This window comes from Erigeron canadensis, chromosome 3 (assembly GCF_010389155.1).
Source record: "Erigeron canadensis isolate Cc75 chromosome 3, C_canadensis_v1, whole genome shotgun sequence".
NCBI classification, from domain to species: domain Eukaryota; kingdom Viridiplantae; phylum Streptophyta; class Magnoliopsida; order Asterales; family Asteraceae; genus Erigeron; species Erigeron canadensis.
In genome coordinates this window covers 26,097,729-26,115,334 of record NC_057763.1, presented here as the reverse complement: position 1 = coordinate 26,115,334, position 17,606 = coordinate 26,097,729, and the positions used below count along the sequence as shown (strand labels likewise).

The window sequence follows — 17,606 nt, the reverse complement described above, 5'->3', positions numbered from 1 at the left end:
TATAAATAAAATACATAATAACTAAAAATTTATTACATAGTTATTGAAGTTCAAATACATAATTATTAAAGTTCATTACACACCATACCTTCACCTAAAATCGGGAACACGCGGTATTGGCGCGCCCCCTCCTCTTCTTCTTCCCTTGCGGTTTTTAACATTGTGTTAATGGTCAAAACGATCGTACTCTCGATAGCCTCGTCTAGATCAGTCGAACCACGACTTGAGGTGGAACTAGAAGATGAAAAATCATCGATGTCTTCCTTAATGAAAAAAAGTGTAGTCTATGTTTTATATAATTGTGAAATGTATGTTGGTTTTGTTTTGGTTGAATGTAAAAAAGAAGTGTTTGATATGTATATATAGAAAGAAGAAAGAAAAAAAAGAAGCAAAAACTAGTCGTTTCAATAGGTGACACGGAAAAAAAGGCTCGGTCGAAGGGGAGAAATGGGTGAACGAAATCTATCACCAAACCCTTTTTTTTGCCATGTCGCCCGGGCGGGGCAATGTATGGGGCGATGGGGAGGCGATAGGGAGGGGGGAATCGCTCCACTCCGGTTAGTCTAAATTATATCTTCCACAATTCATGAATATGATACCAATCACGAGTTAGATAATTCAAATAAATGTTGAATGCTTTCAACTACATATTTAATCAGTAAAATAACAAAAAAAAATGATTTTTTAAAAACATAAAATATAAAATGATATAATCAAAATAAAACAATTCAAAAAATGTTGAGTAACAACTTTCAAATTTCAAATCATAGTTGAGACTTTGAGATTGTGAGAAACAAAAGATTAAAAAAGTTGGTAGTTGAAAAGTAGTAGTAGTAAAAAAGCTAAAATAATAAAAGCTTAAAAGAAGAAAAGTGTAACAAAAACAAATAAAAAAAAGTCATTATTTGGTGTGTTTTTTTCTTCCCAGTCTCCCAGGAAACTGACAAAAGTTTCCCCCAATTCTCTCTTCTCACTCTCACCCACGTGACCATTCCCTCCTACAACTCTTCCCCCCAAACATACACACACACACACACAGTCTTTCTCACATCCAATTTAAACCCCCTCAATTTTAACACTTCACCCAGATCTGCTTCTCTTCTGGCTCAAGGTAAAAAAATTATTTTTTTTTTCTTGTTTTTAGTACTAATACCGTTACTTCCGACTTACTTCCTAATTGTTGATTTTGCTTTTTTGTTTTTTCGTAAAAAAGTTGTTTAATTTCTTCTGGGTTTTTAATTTTGGCTTCTGGGTTGTTTTTAGTTTTTGCATTACCCTTGTTTTTTTATACATTATATATATATATATATTATTCTTGGGTTTGCTTTATAAATTTGGAATTTACTTTACTTTTGTTTGTAGCTTAATTTGGGCTTCTGAGCTGTTTTATGGTATTATTTTGCAATTTTAGGTGCATTTTCTGGATGTACATGTTTTTTTTGTTCGTTTTGTTTAAAAAGTTTGTATTTTGGTTTTTTAAGGTTTTTTAGTCGTATATAATTTGATGTGAATTTGTTAATGTGATGATGAAATTGTGCAGGAAAATGGGTGTGATTTCAAGGAAGTTATTTCCAGCATGTGTAAATATGTGTGTTTGCTGTCCGGCTTTAAGATCGCGTTCAAGACAACCTGTTAAAAGATACAAGAAATTACTTGCAGAAATCTTTCCCAAATCACCTGTTAGTACTATCTACATTCTTGTTTGTTTGCTTTTAGTGTTGTAGATATATCATTGTGGAAAATTTGATTATTAGTGATTTGTGAACTTCCATTTTGATGCTTCGAAGTAGAGTGACAATTTTGGTCAATTTTAGGATGTATATCTCAAACGGGTTAAATGCGTTAAACATGTAGACAGCTGTGAAAGTCTACTTTAATGTGATTGTATATCTCTTTATATGAAGTTTAAAGGGTTAATTATCTTAAATAACAATGTGATTTTCCACTTTTCCCCATGTCCCTTTTTTAACAAGCTTACATGTTTATTACAAGGAAACCATCAAATTTTTATAGATTGTCCCCTTTCAATGAAAAAGATAGTAAGGTTTGTCAAACTAGATAAGGGATGGCACAATTTAGTGTACGTGGATGATACAACCCAATTTGGGCGCATTATGGTTGTTGAACACTATGAATTTGAGGTCTTAAAGAATTCTCAGTTTCTCACATCACTAGCTTAAAATCTAAAACATGTCATATTATTGTTAGATCAACAAGATTCAGCCGCCTTTATCTGTATTCAAGTTATGAAATGGTTACACAAGGAGAAATTCTAAAAGTTCGGTGGTTTCCCAAGACATACAAATTAACTATGAGTAGTTATTAAGGGACAAGGTGAATATTTTAGATAATTAACCCAAGAGTAAAAGCTATTTTAATAATATTACTATTTCGTATTCATTGTTAACACATTCTTTATGAACCTAAAACAAAATTAAATTGAGCAAAACATGTGTTAGTGGGGTCAATGGGTCATGCCTTTTACTAAACATTGTAGGAAATGACCAGTCTCATCCTGAAATCGTTTTGATCCATTAAGCTACCTGTCAATCTTGCCACACCCCAAGAAGCTGCGTAAATATGTCTCTTGAAGAAGTTTGTTTCCTATAATGTTCAAGAAAGTGAAGTTCTACTATTGATGCAGGGTTTTTCGCCAAACGAGCGGAAAATTGTGAAATTATGTGAATATGCAGCTAAAAACCCTTTTCGTATCCCTAAGGTTAGTGCTCAAATTCATTTTGTATTATCTTATTGATTCAATGACATGATATATCTACTGTTAAAGTTAAAGAATTGCTATAAAAGTAAGTGTTTCTTATAGATTGCACAATATCTTGAAGAAAGATGTTACAAGGAGTTGCGGTTGGATCATGTACAACTGGTTAATGTTATTACAGATGTGTATAGTAAGTTGATATGCGTGTGCAAGGATCAAATGTAAGTTGTTAATTCATTTAGTTATGCTATATGTCTTTTGACTAATATGTATCTTGTATGTAGTTGAACTAATGGTGTCATCTTTTACGAACTTTTCAGGGCATATTTTGCTGCAAACCTGCTGAATGTTTCTATTGAGCTTTTGGATGATTCTAAACGAGATACAGTCCAGATAATTGGATGTCAGACACTGACTAAATTTATCTATAATCAGGTAAATTTTCATTCATTCATTTGTACCCTTTGGCAACTCGTGTTTTGCTAGTTTGCTTTACTCATATAATATAATTATTTTTTGGCTGTTCAAAAAAAAAGGTAATCTTACATTCACTTTAGTTTTTAGTCATTGCTGATAGACAACTCGTATCATATTGTTTAAATAAGTCTTAAGTTGCATGGTATGGGAAGCTTAATAAATTTGCCATGACAAGAGCAGCCTATAATTTGAAGGTGATTTTTGTTAGAAGCGTCAATTTTGACCCATCTATTTATGAAATGGTTCATTTGGGTTCTGCGTTATCACTAGTAGGTCAAGTAGCTTAAAAAAATAATCTAAAGAGGAAGTGGGTCAAATGGATCAGAAGCTGCATGAAATGTATTTTTAATGCATAAAACCTCCTAAACTGTTATGTTATAGGATAGATAGTGGGCAAATAGTATAGTTATAAATGATCTAATCATATTTGACACACTAATTATCTATCAGTGAAATTAAGATTTTAGACAAAAAGAGATTTGGAACACCCAAATTGACCTGTTTTAACCCTTTTCAGCAGTTACCAACTCACCAATTTTGCCACCTCTTTTTTTTTTTTTTTTTTTTTTAATATGACTTTTGCTTCTTTTTATGCTGTCTTGCTTGATATGGTTACTCTTCAGGTGGATGGAACTTACACGTACAATATTGAAAATTTAGTTCAAAAGGTTTGTATGCTAGCCCGTAAGCCGGAGGAAGAAGATGAAAAAACACGATTAAGGGCAGCAAGCTTGCAATGCCTCTCAGCCATGGTATGTAATAATAAAGCGTTTCAAGTTTGATAAATAATACAACCTGTCTTGTAGATCAATATGGAAATGTCTTTTCATTAGCTGTAAATAACACTTTTTCAAATTTTCATGCAGATTTGGTTTATGACAGAATTCTCACATATGTTTGCTGAGTTTGATGAGGTTTGTCTATTTCTCCCACTTTAAACATTTTTTTTACCATTTTTTTGCTGGTTTATGCAATAAACAAAGAATCACTTGCGGGATTATCAAATATCTTATTGTTTTTATAAAAAAATGCAGATTGTACATGTTATTTTGGGCAACTTTGAGCCAAATAGAAACACTGAACAAGATGATGATAGGGGGGAAGTACATCATAATTGGGTGAACGAAGTGGTTAGATGTGAAGCGAGAGGGGCTATCACTGAAACTGATTCAAGCTATATGATTGTCAAGCCACGGGCAGAAAAGAAGGATCTTTCTCTTTTGACTAGGTTATTATCATTCCTTTCAGAAGATTAAAATTTTTTACTTCAATTGCAAGCTCTGGAGTTAAACAAAATATGTTCGGCTCAGAATGGGTAAACATTTGAAGAATTTGAAGTTTTAAGTAGCTAGTGTGCCAAATATGATTGCTTAGGTTGCTTAAGTTATATAATTTTTGATAACAATAATTCTTTGAATTAAATCATTTAGGAGGCTTTATGTATTAAAACTGCACTTAATGCAACTTTCTGCCATTTAAACTGCCTTTTTAGCTTTGTTTTATGTTATTTTACTTGTTAAACTCATTAAAGATGCTAGGTAACCTGAGCTGAACTATGCATAAGTATATACTTCTAATGAGATTGTAGTTTTCAAATTGCGGGACTCCCAATCATTGTCTTTTACAATACAACTTTTGAAAATAAAATAAATTTATACTGGAGGTACCATCCTTCACCCAAAATGTGTGTAAAGTGCCATCTCTAGCATGGATGATTCATCTGTATTTACTATGTGAATTGTTTATTTGCATGTGGTACAGAGAAGAGGCCGAGACACCTAAAGTATGGGCTCAAATTTGCATTCAAAGAATGGTAGAACTTGCTAAGGAAAGTACAACAATGCGTAGAATATTGGACCCAATGCTTATTTATTTTGATACTAACCGACAGTGGGTTCTTCCTCACGGGTTGGGCTTAACCGTTCTTTCTGATATGGCCTACTTTGTAGAGAGCCCAGGTACCTTGATTTGCCTGCTTCTAATCTGCTTCGGTTTCTTTAAATGACCTCAAATTATGAACATGAAATCTTTGCATGGTTTATTAGTGATTATATTGGTTTTTGTCTCCCAGAAAATAAGCAGTTGATATTGGCTTCAGTTGTTCACCATTTGGATCACAAAAATGTTTCACATGATCCCGAGCTGAAGTCATATGTCATACAGACTACTACTGCTTTGGCTCGGCAAGTTAGGTCTGAAGTTGCACTCAAAGATATTGGATATGTCAGTGATCTTTGCAGGCATTTAAGGAAAAGCCTTCAAGCAACTGCTGAATCAGTCAGTGAACATGAATTGAGCTTGAATTCCTTACTCCAATCTTCAATAGAAGATTGCTTACTCGAAATTGCTAGAGGGGTAGGACACTGACTATTTCCCTTTAAGTCTTTAACTTTACTTGGGTGTATGATTCTTAATTTTTGATTTGAGCTTTATGACGCCTTTTCTAGATAGCCGATGCTCGTCCTCTATTTGATGTAATGTCAACAACACTCGAGAATCTTTCTCCTAGTAGTGTCGTGGCAAGGGCTTCTACTGGATCGATGATTATTCTTGCCCACATGATTGTTATAGCATCTGTTTCCTCAAACACACAACAGGTAATATAAGGTGTTTTCTTAATTGGTGCTAATTATCCATAACATTATTCCAAATTTGAAGTTTGTGCTTATTCAACTTGTATCAGGTGTTTCCCGAAGGTCTTCTTCTTCAACTTCTAAAATTAATGTTGCATCCAGATGTTGAAATACGTTTGAGCGGGCATCAAATCTTTTCTGTTCTTTTAATTCCAAGCTCTAACCATTTGAGACGTGATGCTTCTAATCATACAAGGAGATGGAGTGCTGACAGTGCATCTGTATTTGCCTCGGTTACATCCTTACTTGATAAGCTTAGAAAAGAGAAAGATGGAACAGGAGTTGGCAAAAGTGAAGTTTGTATTCAAGATGGTTCTGTAGAAAATGAAAACACAGATGCCGAAAGGAAACATGCATGGGGACCCAAAAAATCCCCTAATTTTCAGAAAATAAGTTCCATTACTGCTGGAGAATTAGCATCATCTAACGCAGTAAGAACCTGTCATCTTGATCTATATATAATATATATGTAAGACATAAATATAGATAGCTATAAGTCTATAACTTGTTTTTAATCTTCTGTTTTAATTTTTAATTTTTGTGACAGGAACCATCTGTTATGAAGTTTAGTGAGGATCAGGTTACTCAATTGTTGTCTGCTTTTTGGATACAAGCCAATCTTCCTGATAATAATCTTGCAAATATTGAAGCTCTAGCTTATTCGTTCTGCTTAACAGTCATTTCTTTGCGGCTTAAGGTGAGATGACATTCATCTTCTATATGTTTCATATAGCGCCATATACAGTTGTGGGCTGTATTTAATATTTTAATATTTCCGACATATATCATTGCAGAATCCCAATCACAATCTTGTGGTTCGCATATTCCAACTTCCGTTATCATTGTTGAAAGTAGCATTGGATCATAACAACGGTATGTGAAACTTCATTTGATACATTTAATTTTGGAGATATTATACTGTTAAAAAAGATTATGGGTACTTACTTGTTTTTTTGTTACTGGTTAGGAATGTTATGCCCGGCACACCAAAGATCACTTTTTACATTATCAACTGCAATGCTGATGTTTGCAGCAAAGATGTATCAAATTCCTGATATTGTTGATTTACTCAAACCAATGCTTAAATCTGAAGTAAGTTTGACAAAAACCAAAAGACATTTATTGTAAATTAGTGTTTTTGAACCTTCTATCTTTTTTTGATGATTTGCTTTTCATTTTAGGCTGACAACTACTTGGGTATCAGTGATGACTTTCAAGTTTATACAAAGGCACAGGCTGATGTAAAAGCATATTGTTCTGACCATGATAATCAAGCGGCTAATGTTTTGCTTGCTAAGTTGCAAAGCAAAATGTCCAAGTCTTACGAGAGAATTGTTGATATTTTAGTCCAAAAGTTATCTGGCATTACAGAGGTATAGTTTCTTGTCAGTTAATAATTTGGTATGTTGTTTGATTTTTCTTTCTTTAGAGCTAGCCAAATGGAGGGGTTCAGCAGCTTGGGTAGTAGGTCAAATAGGTTCATGTTGAGTTTATGTGCCCCATCTTTTCTCCACCTATAACTTCATTTACAAATATTGGATATGATTATGAAAACAATACTATCACAATGGTAATCTTATTTTTGATAAGTTAATCTTAGTATAGGTATGCATTACACTTTGGCAAGTTTCAACTCATTTGAGCAGCTTATGCAAGTGTGTGTGTGTGTGTTTATTAAAACGATATATATATATATATATATATTTGACGGATCATGGATTGATGGGTTTTCTTTTGTGTTCATTTTCTACGTTTATTAGATGGAGGAAGAAGAACTACGTATTCAGTTATTCGATACTTTCATTCCCGACGATGCAATGTTCGGTCCAGAATCGATGCTTCATTTGGATCACAGTCACAGAGTTGCTCATTCAAAAGAATCTCTTTCTTTTGAGACGGTAGACTCTTACATATTTTTGTGCCATCCTTTTTTTTTTTTTTTGCCAAACGTCTAAATTTTATATGTCATCCTCAGCTTTCTACATGTGGTGATGAATAGAATATGCTGTTTTTCAGGATTTTCCTACATCATTAGTTGAAGATGATGCAAGCAGTGAATCATCTGTTTCAGATCTGTCCCGCTTTATAACTAAATCTCCTACACCTAGCTCCATGTCTCATGCTATTAGTATTCGACAACTTCTTGAATCTGTAAGTCCCTCCTCCCTTCAGTCTCTAACCACACATTACACCATTATAACTTTTGAGTTAAATTTAGTAAATCCCAATGACATTGATTTGGCACATGAGAGCATTTTATTTGTTTCTTATCTAAGGTTATTTTAGATTTTTATCAGTTAACATGTTAGTATGTTACTATAATTAGTGACAAAGTCAAATTTTACAAGTGACAACAGAGAATACACAATGGTTGCACTTTCTGATTCCCCAAGTTTTCGTAAAGTTTCATTCTGAGATCTGTTTTTTGTTGTTGAAAGATAAAAGGCTGGTTATTGACTAATTGTGTTTCCCGCTATAATGTCAGTAATGTGGGTGCATGAGATTTTATTAAAAAATATGTCTTATCTTCATTAAAATATGTATTAGAGTTTGACATGTATCGTTCGGCCGTTTAGTTGAACATAGTTAAATAAAACATTGTGATTCAGTGATTGCTATTTGTACAGAGAATGCATAATAGTTCAGTTTACTCCCTCCATGTAGATAGAACATTTCTTAACCTTTCGTAGTCTCCTATAAATTTTTAAATAGAATTTGCTTGTTTGCCAACTGTGGGAGGTCCGTATTTCTAAACAACACATACACTTTGTCCCATAGGCACTAGAAGCGGCTGGTCAAGTTGCTGGAGCATCTGTCTCTACTTCGCCTCTTCCATTCAGTGCCATGACTGGTCAATGTGAAGCTCTCGGCACAGATTCAAGGAAAAAGCTCTCTACTTGGCTTTCTCATGCAAATGGTGCACAAACAGCCGAAAAGGATGATGTCCCCAATGGTGAAAATGCAATTGTCATGAAGGTTTGATTTTCTTTATATCATTATTCCTTGATGGTTGAATATTGAAATGTTCGTTCTGTGATTCCACATTCCATGACTGGTATTTATCTTTTGATTTGTTATTTAGATTTTGGGTGAAGACGAGCCAACTCGTGCAGGAACGAATGGTCTGAGATTACCTCCTGCCAGTCCGTTTGATAACTTCCTAAAAGCAGCTAGATATGCTTAGGGAAGATGAATTTCTAATTACTTGGATGTAGTGATTGATGTAAGAAATTTAGTCAGGAATTCAAGAATGTACTTAGTTCGACCCATCTAGGACTTATTGTATCTTAGTTATTGTTGCTATTTAGGTTGCAAGACATTTGTAACTTGGACTAATCTCTGACTTCAAATATGTGAGCCCTTTAGCCTTAATTAAATTGTTAGATTTGGGCACTTGAGAACCCGTCAGAGATTACAAATTTCATCTGAATCTCCCATTTGCTTGGATGCATGTATTTGGCCTAATGTTCAATGACCCTTAACCTTTTCGTAGATATCCATTTACGCAAGTGCAGCCAAGAAGAGAAAATCATACCGTTTCAACTCATCCGTCACATCAACATAATGGTGGTGTAGGTCATTATTTCGGACAAGTCTATCGATGTGGGATGTGCAAAGATATTGGGATGATTAAAAGGTGTTAGGGAAAGCTAAAATTGGTGGAAGTGAGCTTCAAGATGACCATTGGCCTCACCACAACACCTGATGTAGTTAGACCTAATCCTTTGAATATTAGCCTGGGTGGCAAGTGTGGGATGTGCGTACAATCAACCACCACTTTGGCAAAGAGACTGTTGATATTGGTTTCGAGAGCTTCAAGCTTTTGAAATTTTGACATACTTTTCTACTTTTTCACCAAGGGGAAATTTCCATGCTTCCATACTTCCATGTTAGATTGTGACTCTTGGAACTTCTTTTGCCTATAATGGTTACATAAATGTGTCCAAACCTCCCATGGCAAGCGTGTTGTGAACATAAATTGATGTATGATAAGAGCACTTGTTCGTTATATCACAACACAAAATAGGTTGTGTTTGGGTCATGTCGTGTATAATAGAAACAAACACAAGATATATACCAAAAGCTGGATAAGTACTCAAGGACTTGCACTTCAGAAAAAGAAAAAAAGAAAAAAAAAGTACTCAAGCACATTGATTTAAACATCAAAGGGGATCCTTTATTTTCTATATGTAAGTAATACAAAAACATCCAGACAATAAAATTCAATCACACACCAAGTATAATGCTTAACATCAAAATTTCAATACCAAATGATCTACTCATGGATCATTTTCATACAACATAAGGGATTGTTGAAAGCTTGGAACTCACAATGCTTGCAACTAGAGGGTATGATAGAGCCAATTCCTGCTTCATGATGATTATGACGATCAATGCTCACCGGGTCCTCAATCTTACGTGTGATCACAACTGAATTAACGACATCATCATCTGGATGAAAAATTGAGAGAACATCAAACTCACCTTGAAGAACTTCAGGGTCCACCACTGGGTAAAGAAAAGCACGGGCACCATGGGCACTCCTGAGCATGAGGATGGCACCAGGGGACATATATTTAGCCAAATGTTCGATTACTTCAACTTTCTTCTCAATATCCATCCCCACAAGTGCAGCCAAGAAAACCACATCATAGTTTTTCAACTCATCAGTAACATTCATTATATCAGCAGTGTGAAAGACCATTCTTTGGGACAAGTCAGGATCAGATGAAACAAGACGAGAGGCCATCAAGTTTGCAGAATTGTCAATGTCATAGTTGTGAAACACCGTGTCCTTGAGATGATAAGAAGCCAAGACAATCGAGGTGAGAGGTAAGGGGCCAGACCCCACAAATGCGACACGCTTGGGGGCTTCTTTAGTGCAGGAATAATGTTGATTGAGGATGTTATACTCAAGAAGACTAAGCTTGAGATAATTGGAGTAGTAAGGAAAGACATCAAGATGGTGTAGAGGATTTTCGAAAGAGCCTAAAAGGGTAGAGAAGTGAGCTTCGAGATGACCCTCCGCCTCGCCACAAAGCTTAATGAGCTTAGACCTTATTTCTTGAACATTGGATGGGAGTGTGTCTATGTTAATAGAAGAGTGTGGGATGCACATGAGGACTAATTGAGTGAATAGATTATTGACATCTTTTGAAGGTTTGAGTGTTTCAAGCTTTGAAATCTTTTCATAAATCTCACAAACTTGCTCAATCAAGATACTTTCTTGTTGGAGGGAATCCATTTTGAAAAGTAGTTAACAAATTTTCTATTAGAGTTAGTAACTGATTTGGGTGTAGAATGAGTAGAATTGTGAAGGCCAAATGCATCTTATATAGTGAGTACATGTAGGTCTTACACCACACTCAAAAAGGGGTGAATCTTGCTTAATGGAACCCAATCTTTTTCATTTTCAAAATGGTTGACCAAACTTATTTATTTATATATATTTTTTCAAAATCTCAAAGGGTATTTATCAAATTAAAGAAGGATGAGCACTATAAGTTTTTTATTTTATTTATAAAGTTGATAGTTAATTTGGAATCCAGCCTTTTGGTGATCACGGTTGAAAGTAATCTAAAACTTTATGCCATAAGGGTGATAATTGAGTCGGTTTTCAAGTTCCACAAGTTGATTTATTCGGTTTTGATTTGGACCTAAAACTCTTTCAGAATCCATATTCGTATATGTGGAGATGATCCAAACAAATAAAAGAAAGAAAATTCTTTTTATTTGTGCATTTTCATTTTATGGGAAATAATAATACTCCGTATATGATAATGCAAATATGCTTAGAGAGTTAGAGATGACAATGTATTGTATATGAATTACGTGGAACCAAATTCACCATAAAAATCGTTTAATTTGCTAGAACGATATTAACTTTGATGCAAATATGTTCGTGAGTAGATGTAAAAAGTATAAGTTGAATATCTAATTAGTCTGTTGGTTTATACTTTATAAATGAAAAATGTATGCAATTATGGGTATGCTTTCATGAGGGTATTATGAGCTAAACTTATTAATTCAATTATAAATTACAGTAATTGTAAGCCTTTTAAAACAAAAAATACTCACCACGCAATGTGAGTACCACTTAGGGTAGACTATATTTTTTTAATCTGGTCTATGCATGTTATCCCTTGTATGATATAACTTCATGGTTGTTAATTACTCCGTATAAATTTTTTGATTGATGTAATCTTTTCTTTATTGGAAGCAAATGCACATTCTTCAGATTATATATAACTTTTAAAGTGACCTTATAATCAGCTAAAAATGAAAAATGATGACATTCACGATTAGCTTTTGGTATAATTTATAGCTAGAGAGGAAAAAATTTAATTACTATACACACGCCGAAGCTAAAGATAAGAATAACAAATTTCGTAAAGTGAATGACATCTAGTTACCACTTTTAAGAATTTATTTTCCTCTATGTATATTGTAATCAACAAACTTATGTTCATTCGGTACTTTTGAGTCTTATATTAAACACGAACTCCTTAATTACGATATTCTTATCAGGTGAGTTATTATGGCTAAAAAATATGGTGTACGGATCACCACTAAATAGTTATCTTCTCTGAATAGTGCCTTCGTTTGTAAATTAGAATCGTGGTAATTCAAGTTTATCCATCAAATTATGTAACGACAAGAGACTGAAATTCAAATGTTTTCAACCAAATACATGGTAAAATAGCCGTTGGTCAACATGCGGTTAAGTAAAAGTTTTGCCTAAGAATTCCTATATCTATATCCTATATTATAAAGTAAATTACTCCTGTCTAAATTTTAAATTTCAATATTTACTTTTCCAAAATATTCCTCAATCAATTATATATTTACCTAAAATAACTATATTAATGCCGTTGGTCTAAAGATGATATGTTTCAGTTTAAACTGCCTATTCAGCTTAGTTTTATTAAGGCAATCAGTAATTTTGTCTGATTGTAATTTCAGTTCAGCCATCGGTGCATGTTTATTTGTCTATCAAAATTTATAGTCATGTTAGATTTTTATTGATGATAACTAACGTTATAATAACAAATTATATTATGCATATATAACAAAAAGTAGTTATGATTATTTGAAAACGAAAATTTGTGTGAAAACTAGAAAACTGATTAAATATACTGTGATTTGAAATTTAACACAATATGTTTATAGTTGCCCACCACCACCACCACCAGCAACACCATTGCCGGAAATTTTGATACGGTACGGACGAAGTCGTTAATCGAACGGTTGCGCCGTTCAGGGGGGCTTCGCCCTTCTCGGTAGCCTACATCGAGAAATTTATAAAGGGGTTAGAAGTCAGACGCATATAGGGGAATAATATATGTTGATTTGTGGGCGACTATCCAAGAGATAGTGTGGTGGTTTGATACGGTACGAGCGCTGCCCTTATTACCAGGGCTCAACCATGGCGTTGCCGGAGGAGGAGCAGAGAGAGATGATGGTGGTGGTGGTGAACATTTCACATATAACAAAATTATAATGTGTTTGGTCAATTTTATGGTTTTCACACAAATTTTAATTTTCAAATGAACATTTTACATATAACAAAATCATAATATAAGAAAGTTAATTGATGATTTGTAAAACTTTTTTAGCATTTTTTATAGCAAATTCGTGAAGTATATATATAATTTTCAAAATTTTGTGTACCCTTCCGAAAATAGCCTCCCCTGCCAACGTACGTTCTTATATGTCTTCGATGTAACACACGAATACCAGTTGTTTCCAAAGGACAAAGATTATTTTAATCGATACCAAAAAGGATGAAAGAAAAGGTACACATGAATTATTCGATAAACAAAGAAATGGCTATATATCTAGGCTTTAACTAGTGGTTGTCTTTTGTTTAATTACACTAAATACTATTCTTTATTTACTGAAATCATTGCCAATTCAGTCACCACTATACCACAAGAATACGACAAGAATATATATATATATAAAAATAGAATCACGTCAATGCAATGTGGCTGCCACACGCCTACATGTAGATATAGATATATTCGCATGTAGCATGCCTCAATTTATAGATAGATGCTTCACATTTGTTTGCTTTCAAGTATGCGTAACAATGATAGTGAAATGGTATTAGTTTTCGTTGGATTGGGAGAATTAATCATAGATGCTTCAAATTTTTATGCTTTCACATATGTTGTGTTCACACTACCTCCATATCTAATGATCAAATATTTATATACCTATATTTATGGTTTTTATAACATGTGCCTAACGATATATAGTATAAGAATGCTTTTAAAAAGATTTTGGATTTTTAATCATAATTAATTGTGTTATTATAATATTTGATGAAAATTATATCGATATAGATATATTTAAAACATAATTTATTAATATATCTATTCTTTATACCGAGTATTACATAACATAAACAAATATTTAATGGTCATAATCAAATTAGCAAAGAGTATATATAATATCAAACTTAGAAAATTTATAAGTACAACACAAGAAGCTGCTCATTTTCGCAGACTAAGCTAAGTCCACCTTATTAAACGGAGTCTAGTTAAAAGGACACATGACACTCACTTTATTCACCACAAGAAGCTGCTCATTTTCTTGTTTCATAAGCACAACACAATTAACACACTGCCATTGGGGTGTTAGCCTAGTGGCGGTAAGGGTTTTTCACAATGCGATTTCCTCCTGAAAGGTCTCAGGTTCAAATCCTGTCAAATGCAAATGTGGTGAAAGAGTCTTAGCAACGCTATATCATTTAACACATGAAGAACAAACATTTTAGAGCGTTGCCCCAGGAGTAATTAAACTGGCATTGGCGCACCTTTGTGGGGTGTTAGTGGCCATTTATCCGGTGTTCCGCCTTTAAATAAAAAACACAATCCACACATAAGTTACTCACTTCGATCGAACTATCATTTGCACCTTCGGATTGTAATAATATTGAATTTTAATAATTAAACAAAAAAAAGGCAAGAAACTCGATCTCCAGATTTTACACTGGCAATCTATAAAGATTACTTAAAGTAATATATCCTCGTACATCCTTGTGATATTTTTACTCATTATATTTTTACTTTATTTTTAACCAAGATCATTTAAGGATACTACTTTAATTCACATTACGAGTTTTGATTACAAAATTATAGTATTAAAGAATTTTTGGTCAAAACAATGAATTTCGATTATTTAGCCATTGTAAACCCTGCCTATTAACTCATCTATTATCCTATACTAAATTCTTCATTAGTTGATACTCCATGTACAAAGGATTAATTGTTTTCCATTAGCACATACATGACGTTAGATGGGAATTAAAAGGCTTATGCCTTTTAAAAGGCGCCTCAAGCTTGATACATATCAAAAGTCAACAATTAACAACACCGTTTTAAAAAAAATTACAACAGATCCGTGACGAACTGACAATGAATGTTAAAAACAATGGTAAATTCTAACTGCTTGATACGTAATTTCCTATATTGGAAATATATATTTGATACAATAACATATTAGTATGAGGTAACCGGTGTAGTCAAATTGAGCAAGACCAAGCAAGATCCACACCCTTTTTATGGTCTGTGGGACCAACACATTCTCATATATAAGTGCATTACCCCTTTACAAATTCAATCATTCTCAATCACTTCTTCTTCTAATTAACATACAAATTAGAGTATAACTACTTTTAGAAATGGAATCCCTCCAACAAGAAAGCATCTTGATTAACAAAGTTTGTGAAATTTATGAAAAAGTTTCAAAGCTAGAAACACTCAAACCTTCAAAAGATGTCAATAATCTATTGACTCAACTTGTCCTCATGTGCATCCCACATTCTTCTATCAACATTGACACACTCCCATTCAATGTACAAGAAATGAGGTCTAAGCTCATCAAAATTTGTGGTGAGGCTGAGGGTCATCTTGAAGCCCATTTCTCTACCATTTTAGGCTCTTTCGAAAATCCTCTACAACATCTCACTCTCTTCCCTTACTACTCCAATTACCTCAAGCTTAGTCTTCTTGAGTATAACATCCTCAACCAACATTATTCCTCCACAAAAGAAGCCCCAAAACGTGTCGCGTTTGTGGGGTCCGGCCCCTTACCTCTTACCTCTATTGTCTTGGCTTCTTATCATCTCAAGGACACGGTGTTTCACAACTACGACATTGACCATTCCGCAAACTTGATGGCCTCACGTCTTGTTTCGTCTGATCCTGACTTGTCCAAAAGGATGGTCTTCCATACTGCCGATATAATGAATGTGACGGATGAGTTGAAAGACTATGATGTGGTTTTCCTGGCTGCACTTGTGGGGATAGATAATGAGAAGAAAGTAGAAGTAATCGAACATTTGTCTAAGTACATGTCCCCGGGTGCCATCCTTATGCTAAGGAGTGCCCATGGTGCCCGTGCTTTTCTTTATCCGGTGGTGGACCCTGAAGTTCTTCAAGTTGGGTTTGATGTTCTCTCGATTTTTCATCCAGATGATGATGTTGTTAACTCGGTTGTGATCACACGTAAGTTTGGGGACATGGCGAACACTGAGCGTGATCATAATCGTGGTGAAGCAGGAATTGGCTCTATCATACCATCAAGTTGCAAGTATTGTGAGTTCCAAGCGTTCAACAGTCCCTTGAGCCGTATGAAAATGATCCATGAGTAGGTCATTATTTGGTCTTGAAGTTTTGATGTTATATATATACTCATATTCATGTCTAATTAATAGTGTGTGATTGAATGTTTGAGTTCTTGTGTATTGTACTATTGTTACTTACATATATATAAGAAATAAAGGATCACCTCGATCGATCTATATTTAAACTTTTAAAGCAATGTCCTTAAGTACTTAAGCAAGCTTTTTGAATCTATATTTTGTTTGTATACGTCGTCATGGCTCAAACCTGACCTGCCAAAATGTCATTTCATCGTAAACATGAAGTTGATACCTTTGTATTCATTTTTATCATGAAAATTTTTTAAGTAAAAAGGTGTATTTTTGGTATTTACATGAGGAAAGTATAAATTTGGTTTAAATTTATTGAGAAAAAGGTTATTAATAATATTTAGCCATTTTTAGCTAATTAATCCATAGAGATTTTTTAGTAAAGAACGAGAGATATCTTTTTACTAAATTATTATTAGAAATCGTCCTTGTGGTTTTACCAAAAAATTACGTTTCATCTTTTAAACTTCAAAATGACACTGATAGTCCTTTATACGCGGATAATAGTCACGTTTCGTCCTTTAATTTAACGGATGATGGTCACATTTCGTCCTTTAATCTAACGGATGATGTTCATGTTTCGTCCTTTATACGATCGACTAAAAGACGAAACGTGACCATTATCCGCGTATAAAGGACTACCAGTGTCATTTCGAAGTTTAAAGGATGAAAAGTGATTTTTTGGTAAAACCACAAGGACGATTTTTGAAATTAACTCTTATTATTATAAAAAAGTTCATATTTATTGTAAGTATAAATATTATTCAATTCGAGAGAATTTTTCTTTTAATTCAAAGTAATTAATTTACAAATGATTCCTATTGGTCATTAAAAGAGTTTTTTTGAATTTATTTTTTTCCTTATTAAACTATAATTAAGGTATAGGGGTTGGTTATATAATTATTGTAAAATAAGTATTAAAGTAAAATAAATAGGATAAGATTTTGACCCTTAGATCATGATTAAATTGATGTACGAAGATTCACGAAACAATTGATGCATGATGAATTGATGATTTTCATAATGCACGATAATTTTCAGTAAAGAGAAACAATTTGTT

At 33.6% G+C, this 17,606-nt stretch overlaps 3 protein-coding genes across 3 annotated transcripts; 2 read left to right on the top strand and 1 right to left on the bottom strand.

Moving 5' to 3' along the window:
• The first annotated feature begins 955 nt into the window (after positions 1-955).
• LOC122592640 (protein SEMI-ROLLED LEAF 2) lies at positions 956-9,256 on the top strand. The gene is made up of 20 exons (XM_043764923.1): positions 956-1,111; positions 1,541-1,679; positions 2,645-2,719; positions 2,822-2,937; positions 3,037-3,151; positions 3,817-3,945; positions 4,060-4,107; positions 4,228-4,421; positions 4,955-5,151; positions 5,265-5,548; positions 5,641-5,790; positions 5,877-6,257; positions 6,374-6,523; positions 6,621-6,699; positions 6,794-6,918; positions 7,008-7,199; positions 7,587-7,724; positions 7,843-7,977; positions 8,605-8,802; positions 8,909-9,256. Exons 2-20 carry the CDS (start codon positions 1,545-1,547, stop codon positions 9,008-9,010), a joined length of 2,943 nt encoding a protein of 980 aa, XP_043620858.1. The 5' UTR covers positions 956-1,111; positions 1,541-1,544; the 3' UTR covers positions 9,011-9,256.
• A 725-nt stretch (positions 9,257-9,981) lies between these two features.
• On the bottom strand, positions 9,982-11,115 carry LOC122593477 (nicotianamine synthase-like). Its single transcript, XM_043765892.1, has one exon. It carries the CDS (start codon positions 11,069-11,071, stop codon positions 10,103-10,105), a length of 969 nt encoding a protein of 322 aa, XP_043621827.1. The 5' UTR covers positions 11,072-11,115; the 3' UTR covers positions 9,982-10,102.
• A 4,357-nt stretch (positions 11,116-15,472) lies between these two features.
• LOC122594208 (nicotianamine synthase-like) lies at positions 15,473-16,644 on the top strand. Its single transcript, XM_043766678.1, has one exon. The coding sequence runs from the start codon at positions 15,515-15,517 to the stop codon at positions 16,484-16,486; it is 972 nt and encodes a 323-aa protein (XP_043622613.1). The 5' UTR covers positions 15,473-15,514; the 3' UTR covers positions 16,487-16,644.
• The last annotated feature ends 962 nt before the right edge of the window (positions 16,645-17,606 follow it).